The sequence below is a fragment of the Ovis aries genome, chromosome 3, assembly GCF_016772045.2.
Source record: "Ovis aries strain OAR_USU_Benz2616 breed Rambouillet chromosome 3, ARS-UI_Ramb_v3.0, whole genome shotgun sequence".
In the NCBI taxonomy this organism is placed as follows: domain Eukaryota; kingdom Metazoa; phylum Chordata; class Mammalia; order Artiodactyla; family Bovidae; genus Ovis; species Ovis aries.
This window is the reverse complement of record NC_056056.1, coordinates 115,970,178-115,982,763: the sequence shown is the minus strand read 5'-3', so window position 1 is coordinate 115,982,763 and position 12,586 is coordinate 115,970,178. Positions and strand designations below refer to the sequence as shown.

Below are 12,586 nucleotides of genomic sequence, written 5' to 3'. Positions count from 1 at the left end.
CTATGGACAGAGGTTTGTGACATTGTACAGGAGACAGGGATCAAGACCATCCCCATCCATGGAAAAGGAATGCAAAAAAGCAAAATGGCTGTCTGAGGAGGCCTTACAAATAGCTGTGAAAAGAAGAGAAGCAAAGGAGAAAAGGAAAGATATAAGCATCTGAATGGAGAGTTCCAAAGAATAGCAAGGAGAGATAAGAAAGCCTTCCTCAGCAATCAATGCTTTTTCTTCAAGGAAAAGTTATGACCAACCTAGATAGCATATTGAAACGCAGATATATTACTTTGCCAACAAAGGTCCGTCTAGTCAAGGCGATGGTTTTTCCAGTGGTCATGTATGGATGTGAGAGTGGACTGTGAAGAAAGCTGAGCGCCGAAGAATTGATGCTTTTGAACTGTGGTGTTAGAGATGACTCTTGAGAGTCCCTTGGAATGCAAGGAGATCCAACCAGTCCATCCTTGAGGAGATCAGTCCTGGGTGTTCATTGGAAGGACTGACGCTGAAGCTGAAGCTCCAATACTTTGGCCACCTCATGCGAAGAGTTGACTCATTGGAAAAGACTCTGATGCTGGGAGGTTTTGGGGGCAGGAGGAGAAGGGGATGACAGAGGATGAGATGGCTGGATGGCATCACCGACTCGATGGACATGAGTTTGAGTGAACTCCAGGGGTTGATGATGGACAGGGAGGTCTGGTGTGCTGCGATTCATGGGGTCACAAAGAGTCAGACAGGACTGAGGGACTGAACTGAACTGAACTGAACTGAAGCGACTTTCACTTTCACTTTTCAAACCAGTTTTACAACAAATGCTAAAGGGACTTCTCTGGGCAGAAAACACAAGAGAAGGAAAGACCTACAAAAAATCTACAAACAATAAATGCTGGAGAAAAGGGAAACGTGGAGAAAAGGGAAGCCTCTTGCACTCTTGGTAGCAATAGAAACTGATACAGCCAGTATGGAGAACAGTACGGCTATTCCTTTAATAACCAGAAATAAAACTACCATATACCCTGAGAAAATCATAATCCAAAAACATACATATATCCCAATGTTTATGGCTTCACAGTTTATAATAGCCAAGGCACAGAAGCAATCTAGATGTCCATTGACAGATGAATGGGTAAAGAAGCTGTAGTACATAAATACAATGGAATACTACTCAGCCATAAAAAGGAACAAATGTGAATCGGTTGAACTGAGGTAGATGAACCTAGAGCTTGTTATACACAGTGAAGTCAGAAATAGGAAAACAAATATTGTTATTAATGCATATATATGGACTCTAGAAAAAAGGTACTGATGAGCCTACTTGCAGGGCAGGAATAGAGACACAGATGTAGAGAACGGACACAGTGGGCAAAGGAGAGGGTGGAATGAATTTAGAAAGCAGCACTGACATACATACACTATCACCTGTAAAATAGCTCATAGGAAGCTGTTATATAACACAGGGAGCCCAGCTTGGTGCTCAGTGATGACCTAGAGGGATGGGATGGGAGGTGAAGTAGGAGGGAAACTCCAGAAGGTGGAGATATATATATACAGTTGTGACTGATTTGAGAAACCAATACAACACTGTAAAGCAATTACCCTTCAATTAAAAAATAAATAAAAAATTTTAAGTTTTCTCTTTTCTGGAGTTAGTGGTAGATCTTCATTCAGTTTAGTCGCTCAGTTGTGTCCGACTCTACAACCCCATGAACTGCAGCACACCAGGCCTTCCTGTACATCACCAACTCCTGGAGTTCACTCAAACTCATGTCCATCAAGTCAGTGATGCCATCCAACCATCTCATCCTCTGTCATCCCCTTGTCCTCCAGCCTTCAATCTTTCCCAGCATCAGGGGCTTTTCAAATAAGTCAGTTCTTCACATCAGGTGGCCAAAGTATCAGAGTTTCAGCTTCATCATCAGTCCTTCCAATGAATGTTCAGGGCTGATTTCCTTTAGGATGAACTGGTTGGATCTCCTTGCAGTCCAAGGGACTCTCAAGAGTCTTCTCCAGCACATCACTTCAAAAGTATCAATTCTTTGGTGCTTAGCTTCTTTATAGTCCAACTCTCACATACATAAATGACTACCAGAAAAACCATAGCTTTGATTACACAGATCTTTGTTGGCAAAGTAATGTCTCTGCTTTTTAATATGCTGTCTCGGTTGGTCGTAGCTTTTCTTCCAAGGAGCAAGCTACTCTATCATTAATTCAAAACATTAAAAAAAAAAAAAAACCTACCTAAAAAGGCAAACAGGTGACAGCTGACAGCACTTCCAATGAGATTAATACAGAACTTCGTGACCCTTAAGAGCTGGAGAAGGAAAGCTAACTTCAGGGAACTTTTCATGCCAGGTGGCTTTTTGTTTTGTTTTTGACCAATAGCCTTTGGGAACTGATACTTAACAGTTCAGTTTATTAATAAACTGGTTTTACTTATTAATTTTACATTTTGAAGTTAAGTACCTGAATCAGAAATAACATATTTCCCACCAAACTCTTGCCCAAATCAAAACTTGAGATACCAATCTATATTCCAGGGTACTTTTAAGAGCTACCAAATAGACCATAACATTCTTGGGAAATAGTAAAGATAGGCTGTCAATTTTTCTAGGTAGATAGAAGATCTGACAAGGCAATCCTCAAATTCCTTTCTTTTAGTCTAAGAACTGTATTCTGGAGTTTTTTAAGTGGATAGTGTTTCGTATTTTAGTGCTAGTCAAAGGTCTGATATTATCATTGGTGTATTTTAGGTCTGTTACACTCACTTTCTCTTTCTACAATACTTTTGGAGGATATGGTATTATCCTTGTTTGGGTTCTATTACTATTATCTAGTAATTGCTGTTCAGAAAATTTGCTTTTATAGGCAGGTGGTTTCCTAATCACAGTTTATTCATTTTTATTTCTGAAAATGATGACCTGTAAGGTAGTCTTCTAGGGGCTTCCCTGGTGGCACAGTGGTAAACAGTCTGCCTGCCAATATAGGAGATGCCTATTCTATCCCTGGGAGAAGATTCTCTGGAGAAGGAAATGGCAAACCACTCCAGTATTTCTGGCTGAAAATCCCATGGACAGAGGAGCCTGGCAGGCTACAGTCCTTGGGGTCCCAAGTCAGACACCACAACTAAACAACAACAACAACAAATAGTCTACTGCAGAATAAATAGTCTACTCTGTAGACTACTACAAATACTACTGGAGAACAGTCTACTGTAGTCTACTGGAGAATAAGAGAAGCTTAATTATTCATTTAAAAGTAGTGGCTCAGACCCTAAAGAAACCACCTGCAATGCAGGAAACACAAGTTTGATCCCTGGGAGAGAGGATCCAATGGAGAAGGAAATGGCTACACAGGACGGAGGAGCCTGGTGTACTACAGTCCATGGGTGGCAAACACTGAGCAACTAAGCACGCGCGCACTAACACACCCACACCCACACCCACACCCACACCCACACACACACACACACACAGAGTTGTTCACAGTCGTATCTCCAGCATCTAGAACAATGCCTAACCCAGTACAAGTACATAATATTTGCTGAAGGACTCCTAATCCCACTGCTGAGGAAAATTAGGTAAGTCAATTAGTTCTTCAAGGACTCAGTCTAGATGATCCCTCAAGTTCCATTCAATGAAAAGCTTTTATGACTTTTCTTATTTTGGTCTAAATGCTCTAGAAAATAGTGAAAACATTGTATTGTTTAGAAAAGTTATCAGTTGGGGATTACAAATACATGGCTCAAAACACAGTAGTATAACATTCAGAAAACTAAGATCATGGCATCTGGTCCCATCACTTCATGGCAAATCGATGGGGAAACAGTGGAAACAGTGGCTGACTTAATTTTTTTGGGCTCCAAAATCACTGTAGATGGTGACTGCAGCCATGAAATTAAAAGACGCTTACTCCTTTTAAGGAAAGGTATGACCAACCTAGATAGCATATTCAAAAACAGAGACATTACTTTGCCAACAAAGGTTCATCTAGTCAAGGCTATGGTTTTCCAGTGGTCATGTATGGATGTGAGAGTGGACTGTGAAGAAAGCTGAGTGCCGAAGAATTGATGCTTTTGAACTGCGGTGTTGGAGAAGACTCTTGAGAGTCCCTTGGACTGCAAGGAGATTCAACCAGTCCATCCTAAAGGAGATCAGTCCTGGGTGTTCATTGGAAGGACTGATGCTAAAGCTGAAACTCCAATACTTTGGCCACCTCATGTGAAGAGTTGACTTTGGAAAAGCCTCTGATGCTGGGAGGGATTGAGGGCAGGAGGAGAAGAGGACGACAGAGGATGAGATGGCTGGATGGCATCACCGACTAGATGGACACGAGTTTGAGTGAACTCCGGGAGTTGGTGATGGACAGGGAGGCCTGGCGTGCTGTGATTCATGGGGTAGCAAAGAGTCGCACACGACTGAGCGACTGAAATGAACTGAACTGAACTGATGTGTGTTGCGGGGGAGGGTGTCATACATGACATAAAAGCCTTTTTTATGATTATGATAAAGTATTTTGAACACGTGACCTCAAATGGTGGTTTAAGTATGTTGTTATCGTCAGTAAAACGCCAGCACCTAGAACAATGACTGGCTCATAGTAAGTATTCAATAAATACCGGTTAAATCATTTGCATAATATTAACATTCCTTTTGAACTCTAGAAGCAGTTGGATCTTTATCCATCATTAGAAAGCAATGGAGCAGGAACCAGAAATCCATTAAAAAGTCAGGACCAGTCGTAACAAGGCTGCGCTAAACTCAGACATAAGGGGACACAGGATTAAAGAATTCAAGGGAAAGAAGACCCAAAATACGTGTGAGAGAATAAAACAAATACCCCCCCCCCGAACACACATACACCCCAAAGCAAGAAAAAAACAAGCATACGAAGAAAGATGTTTCTATAAGGGAAGGCTGGCAGAAAGCCACTGCAATTACTGCAGGTCAACCCTTGTCACCAGGCGGTCACCTTGGGCTGAGATCTGGTGTAACTACTACCAAAGACCTCGACACACAGACCCTGCTTTTAAAAGTTCCTGTGAGTTCCTTGGAAAGGGAAATCACTAGCGCTTAATTCATGACCTGTCTATCTAGCCTCCATTCCATTCAAACAACGCAGCCAATAGGAAAATCCTCCGCCCTGAGGAAACGACTCGGCCTAGCCGAGGCAGCCCAGGTAGCAGGTCTGTCCCGCAGGGCCGCACTACGGCCCGGCGGTGGGCCTCTGGAGCCCCAGGAGCTCTCTGCGGGGCAGGACAACCTTCCTTCCCTGTCTCCGCCCTTCCAGGTCGGCCCCAGCCCCTGCAGACCAGGCGGCCCGGACCACACCCGCTTCCCTCCGGTGGCCTGGCCGCCCCCGCCGCAGCTCGCGGGGGCTCTCTTCCTGGGGCGGGCGCAGGCCCAGAGCGCATGCGCACTGACCGAAGGGCGCCTCCCTGCCCGGATCTCGCGAAGTTACGTTAGATTGGCCGCCGGTGACGGGTGGCCGGGCCGGGGGCGGGAGGGCTTCTGAGGTAGGAAGGGAGGTCCGTTCGGCCGGGCGCGCCGCCCCAGTGCTCTGTGGGATACTGGAAGTCTCGAGCGTCTCCTCCTGGTTCCCAGCCCTCCTCTGGCCGCACTCATAGAAACAGTCACACACCCCGTGCCTCCCCTCTCTTCCCTCTCCGCCTCCCCCTTCCCCCCCTCGCGATAAGAAGACCCGGCGGCAGGAGAGGGGATGAAGATGGCGGACGCGAAGCAGAAGCGGAACGAGCAGCTGAAGCGCTGGATCGGCTCCGAGACGGACCTCGAGCCTCCTGTGGTGAAGCGCCAGAAGACCAAGGTGAAGTTCGATGATGGCGCCGTCTTCCTGGCTGCTTGCTCCAGCGGCGACACGGACGAGGTTCTCAAGCTGCTGCACCGCGGCGCCGACATCAATTACGCCAATGTGGACGGACTCACTGCCCTGCACCAGGTCTGTGCGCCCCGCCGCCGCTCTCCCGACCCTGCGAGCCCTCGTCGGCCTCCCGCTCGGGCCTCTCCTCCGCTCCTGGTCTCCAGAGGCTGGGGGCGGCGGGAGACTCCCTGCCGCGGGGTGAGGGGGCGGCTTCCCGCGAAGGAGGGAGGGAAAGAGCTGGTGGAGGGAGGGCTCTAGGCTTGAGGCCCCCTTCAGCCCGGTTGGTGGTGGAGTAAGGGAACGGGCGATTTCCGGGGCCGAGGGGAAACGGGCCTGTGGTCAGGTTGGGGCCCCAGGGCCATTTGTGGACGTGGGTCTGGGGTTTGGGGTCGAGATGGGGAGGGGTGTAGTGGGGCTGTGCCTGCGTCCCCGGCGTCGGTGATCGGCCAGGGGGACGGAGGATGCTGAAAATAACGACGAACAAGAGGCCCTAGGGACACTTGGGTAGAAGGACGTCTTTGGCTTGTTAGGTGGGCTTTGGATTTGTTGTAGTTTTTAGGACTTGATTACAAATGGTGATGATGATAATAGTAATCAAGTGCCCTAAGCCGAGTGCCCTGATCGGACGGTTTCCTGTTTTCTCTTTTATTACTCTTGGTCTCTGGGGAGGGGGAAACGGTGTAATTAGCTGATCTGCACCGGCTGAAAGGGAGAGTATGAAAGTGGGTAGTGTAAGGAAGCGTTCTAAAAGGGTTTGTCCACCGCGGGACCGGAACGTACGGAAGAGTCTTACTCCGAGTCGAGTTTGCCGCAGTGTCAGAGATCCTTTGGCCCCAGTTCCTGGAGTGTGTGTTGGGTTTAGAAAGAGAAGAATAAATAACGAGGCAGTCTTTTCAAAGCCAGTTTCCAAGCTCTGGTTTTTCTTTGGAAGGGGGGGGGGGGAGGTGGGAAAAAAGAAAGCTGGTCACAAACTTTTCTCAAAATGGATGCTTTGTGCATGTTAAAGTTTTATAGTAGTCTGATTGGGATCTCTCAATGTTAGCCAAATAAGGAGAAACTATTGGCAATCCAGAGATAATGTTGCTTTGCCTTTAACAGGCCAAAAGCAACACAACCACGTAGAGTTCTGAATAAAAAGCAATTTTTCAGTGAGGGTAATAGGTGTCAAAACACAAACTCTTTACATTTTCTTAGTGGGCAACTTGGAATGACTGGAAAACAACTTTACAGCAATAGCTTCCCCTTACAATGAAAAAGACTTGTAAACTAAGTCAAATTTGCCTTGCTGATAGGTGGAAAGATCCTAGCTTTATTTCGATGAATACTGTAACAAAAACTTGTTTGGGAGGGTGAAACTTGCGCGTTGATACTTCATGCATAATACTTTGCTGCCCTTTTAAAAGAGGTGTGTGGTGGCATTTTTCCTTTTTACTGCTTCCTGTTTAGTGAATGATGACCGTTTTAAGTTTTATTTAATTCAATTCTCATATCAAACTTGGCTTATAGCCTTTGTTTACAAGTTGCCTGGATGAACTATAATGACTGACAAATTGCAGGACAAATCTGGAATTTAGCATGTGGCACCCAGTAAAAATACAGCATGGTCTTTAGCTTTATCTGTTCCATTAATTTAGCGTCTAATGTAAAACAAACTTTTTGTTTGACTGATTTATTTTAAGCTATAGCATAACTCTAGATTCTAAAAACATGATGTTGAAATGAAAGAAACTTTCGGTATTAGAAATGATAATTATATAAGGTGAATCTTTTCAAATTTCTTTCAAGTGTAATTTACATGGTTTAGTATGAAATTCAGAAAGATTAATAACAGTATGTTTTATTAAAATTGTTCTATAGAAATATAAAGTTATGACGGATGTTGAAGAACCCAGTTATATTGCCTTGGAGGAAGGGGAAAAATTTTAATACTTAACATTGCTATTGATTTTAGGTAGAGAAAATATATCTAGCAGGATTCTTAAGAGTTTTTTTATTTTCTCCGCTAAATTTGGACATGTTGCAAGAATTATCGGACTTACCAGTGTCTTCCTGATTAACTGAATTCAGTGGTTAGTTTGGCATTATATAGGTGTTGTCTTTATTAGATATTTTGTTTTAGCTGACAAAAGCTTAAGCAGAAGTTTCCAAGTTTATGCATAACTATTTGCATAATATCTTTTTGTAATGTATGTATTTGCCCATTCCTTAACTCAGTGAAGCCAAAGTCTTAAAATATCAAGCATTAAAATTTTTACCATGTTTTCTACACCCTCATTTCTCTTTTATTAACTCTTGTACTTTTTTTGCCTTTCTGACAGAGAACAGGGAGTTCGCTTTGGGCAAATTCAGAACAAAAGATAGTGAAAGGTGATAAATAAAATAAAAAAATAATCACAGGACAATTTTAACCTTAAAAATCTCTTGAATATTGATTGCTTTAAATACTTAAATTGTAAAAGCTAAAATTGACCCACTGATTTGTTAAATAGCCCTTGAATAATTTTTTTTTTTTTAAATTTAACCTCTTGAAAGCGCACAGAACAGCCAGAATGGTTTTTTACTAGATTGATTATTGGTTAGTCTTTTGGGCTGTTCATTTACATTTTTGATTTTGATCAATTGTCGTAAATTTCACTGCCAGGAGAAAGTTTTAGGAGCTTTACAGCCCACAAATACACTTCTTAATTTAGTATTTTACTTCCATCTTAATGTGACTACCATATATTCAAAAATTTCTTTAATTGGTTGAGTGTTCTTTCTCATTAGAAGTTACAAAAGATAATCAGTTTCATCTTTTTAGGAGGGTATAAAAATAGGTCATTTATTAAAGCAGAAAACACAGTGTTTTCTACAAATTTCCTACCTTGGTCTCTGGAATAGCCCCCCTTTCCCTAAGCCCTTCAGTAGCTAGAAAACAGTACTGAAGTTACAATATAAACTTCTGATTTTTTAGAACTGAGGTCTACAGTAGATTTTCATTTTTACTAGTGGGCAATACTCAACTTTGATTTAAGACCTACCTGGTAGAGTTTTATACTATAGGATCTGTATCTATATTTCAGTATGCTTTATAAAGGTTTTAGGAGAGTAATAATAGTTTTCTGTAGAATGCTTTATTGCTGAATCTTATTAATAACTGCTGCTGCTAAGTCACTTCAGTCGTGTCCGACTCTGTGCGACCCCATAGATGGCAGCCCACCAGACTCCCTCGTCCCTGGGATTCTCCAGGCAAGAACACTGGAGTGGGTTGCCATTTCCTTCTCCTATTGATACTGGTGTGTATAAAATATAACACTGAGATTTCTTCTAACAGTTTGAGTTTAGCTTTTTGATTTCTGCTTCCTCTGTATCTGTGACTTCGAAGTCAGTTTCCAGTTCAAACACTGCTGCAGAGCTCCAGTCCTTCATTTCTATTTTTCGACTGATGAAACAGTGTTAAGTAAAATATTCTTCAATATGTTGTGATTTTATATTTGAAATATATCTTCAAGTAGAGATACAGTAAATAGAGGTCCACCCCCTTTGCCATAGAATAGCAACTATTTATTTACATCAATATCAGGAATTTCTTTATATTCAACCTGAAATGAATTTTTTTCTTTCTTCACCAAGCCTATTCTCATTGATGCCTCTGTTGATGACAATCATGTCATTAATCTCTAGATTAAGCTTTGAACATTTGAATTATCCACTTATCCACTTGCCTACATATACCCAATCAGTATTCATAACTGCCTTTTCATCAATTCTTGCCACTCCTATCACCAGTCTAGGCCATCCCTTTAATATCTTTATGCCTAGAGTACAGTACCAGCCTCCTTGCTTGCCCTGCCTCTTCTCGTGGTCGATCCAGTCCAGCGTTCATGCTGCTGCCACAGTAATCTCCTCACAGCACCGATTCAGTCGAGCCACTCCTCTCCGAAAGTGCAGATTGAAAGTGTTTCATTCTTTGCTTATACCCCATGCATCTCCTCTGTGTTAGTTACAGCTTTTACCTTTTTTGTTACTTATGTATCTACGGTCTTGCCTTTTCCACCACTGTACTGCTTCCCTCTGCCAGTCAAAATCGTGGTCATTCTTTAGGGTTCGACCGAGTTGCAATCCAGAAATGCTCTTTCTGTCCTTCGAGTTTGTATAATACTGTTTCACTGGAGAGACTCTCCTTTGGATACTCATTTTACCTATTTCTTGCTTTTTTGCTGCTATTAAAATGTTTCTTACTGAGTAACGTGTGTTTTAAATTTGGTCTTCCCTGTAGGCAACTGTAAGGACCCAATCTTCCACAGTTTTATATTTCCACATCCTGGCACATAGTAGGTGCTCAGTAAAGAATGATTAATTTTATCTTTTACCTCATATCATAGATAGGAAGTTTTATAGTTGTGTGTCGTAAGATGAATCATTCAAACACTCACACCCAGATACTTAAAGTATAATTCTAGCACATGGTTGAACTTGTCAGTCTTCTCCACAGATACTTTTAATATCTTGAGATTTAAACTTTCTAAAATGTTAATCTTCTTCCTATTAAAAAAATACCCTAAACCAGTTTACCTGGAGATAGAAAAATACTCACTTTATCAATTAATTTGCTGCCTTTATAAAGATCTGAACTAGGTCCTATGGCAGAATACTACAGAGTGGAATTAAATCCATGTTCTACGCTATTATAATTTTAAAGAGTCTCTTGTTAGAGAATAGTGTAATTGTTATATATGAGAAATCTCTTTAAAACTGAATGTAAAGTTTATAATTGTTTAATTACTATTTTTTTGGTGGGGGATAGTAAGATCTTGGAAGAATGTATTGGATCTCATAAACAATATTAAAATCTGTGTTTAAAAAAGTACAGTAAAAAAATAAAAAAATTAAAAAGTACAGTATACTTTTTCTACATAACTTAAGTTGCTTATTGCTCTTCAGACCTTTTATTGAAAACATCCTAACCGTAAAAAATAAAACCTAAACAAAACTAACCCTGAACTGGCCCCTCACTTCCTGCAAATAGATGGAAAACCCTAGCCATATATGGGGTACACTGGGAGATCACCGGTGCCCGCAGCGCCGCTGCTATAATGCCTTCTCTGCAGCTGATGCTTTTGCACTTCCTGGCAACAGTTTTGTGGTCTGACTTTGCAGTGTCATAACCAAGACCATCTTTCATGTGCTTTCAGCTACAGTGTGACTGCAAGCTGTGACTGAGCATTTTCTAGTGTAGCTAGGTAGAAACATTAGGTGGAATAGAGGGGAAAAGTTATTTTGATTATCTGTTTCTTACATCTTACAGTGCTGTTCACATAGGAGATGTACTTTAAAAACTGTCTAGTTAGATAATTAAGAAAAAATGGAGACCCTTAGAAGCCTTTGGCGGGAGGTAAGATGTAGAACATTGTTTTGTTCCTTCTGTAACATGTTACTTCTTGACATTTCCCAGAGTCGCTATTTTCTCTACCTTCCTGCCTGCTGAACATTGTAGTTTTCACTCCACTTTTCTTTTGAAAGTTTGGGGGTGGGGTGTGGGTGTGGGGGTGCTCCATAATCATGTTGGTAAATGCAGTATTGGCATATATCTCCTTGAAAAGTTTAAGATCTCCATCAGTCGTTTTGAGTTTCTTCTAAGTTGCAGTTGACTGTGTAGTGTTACATTATCTCAGTGTTGCGTTGAGAAGGCAGATTGGCTGGTGAACATTTGCTGAGGATTTGTTACTTGTGAAATACTATGATAGTTTTATAACCAAGATCTCACTTAATTCTCACAAGTCCTTTTTCTCTTGCTCAAGGTTACCAAGATAATAAATGGCAGAGCTTGGTTCTGGCACAGGTATATAAGAGCCTAGACTTATTTACCACTGTGCTGTGACTGCTTAGTGACTAAGTCGTGTCCGATTCTTTGCAGCCCCACGGATGGTAGCCCGCCACGCTTCTCTGCCTGTGGGATTTCCCAGATAATAGTCCTGGGGTGGGTGGCCATTTCCTTCTCCAGGGGATCTTCCCAGCCCAGGGATAGAACCCTGGTCTTCTGGTTGGCAAGTGGGTTCTTTATCACTGAGCCATCAGGGAAGCGTTAACACTATGCTTCATGGCCTTTAAGTCTGAAGAAGAAAGTATTCTTAAATCTTTCAGTCATTATGGTTGATGATTAGTAATTGGAATTTTCTATGGTAATTAGCAGAGAATCAAATGAAACATGTATACACAGATATAATTTTTCTTCATCTACTTTTATTTTAGCTAGTCAAAACTTTTAAGAGCTTTCTGTGGTAAATGAAATGCAGTAATACTATATCTAAATTAATCTCAAAATCTATCCTAAATTTTAGGAACTGCCAAGATTGTTTTTCACTGACCATTGTGTGCATAATAGTGCTTTGGGAAGGTGCAAAGGAAATTACAACAGCCACAGACAGAACTCTTTTTAAAGAACAGAGTTTACTTAGTCTTTAAACATCTCAATTTTTCTTTCTCCTAATAGCAATTTATACTAATGCTCTAGGCATTTTTATATACTCATTTATAGTAAATGTTTCATACTACACATACAACTTTTTCAATGAAAAGATACAAATTATAGGTAAACTGTTTATCAGTGATAATTAAGGAAAGCAAGCAAGCAAGCAAGCACTGACTTGTCACCACCATTTAGCTTAATCTTCTGAAATTTTCTATACAGTGATTATTGGTACTTAAAATTAGGACTTAAGACTTTACATGAAATGCT

General features: G+C 41.6%; 1 protein-coding gene across 8 annotated transcripts in view; it reads left to right on the top strand.

Moving 5' to 3' along the window:
* The first annotated feature begins 5,592 nt into the window (after positions 1 to 5,592).
* The window catches only part of PPP1R12A (protein phosphatase 1 regulatory subunit 12A), a 169,590-nt gene continuing 162,596 nt past the window's right edge, over positions 5,593 to 12,586 (top strand). For all 8 annotated transcript variants that reach the window (XM_042246555.1, XM_004006214.5, XM_060412480.1 and 5 more), the window contains exon 1: positions 5,593 to 5,946. In XM_042246555.1, the coding sequence (XP_042102489.1) occupies positions 5,710 to 5,946 (237 nt within the window). In that variant the 5' untranslated portion in view covers positions 5,593 to 5,709. The remainder of the gene's footprint in view (positions 5,947 to 12,586) is intronic.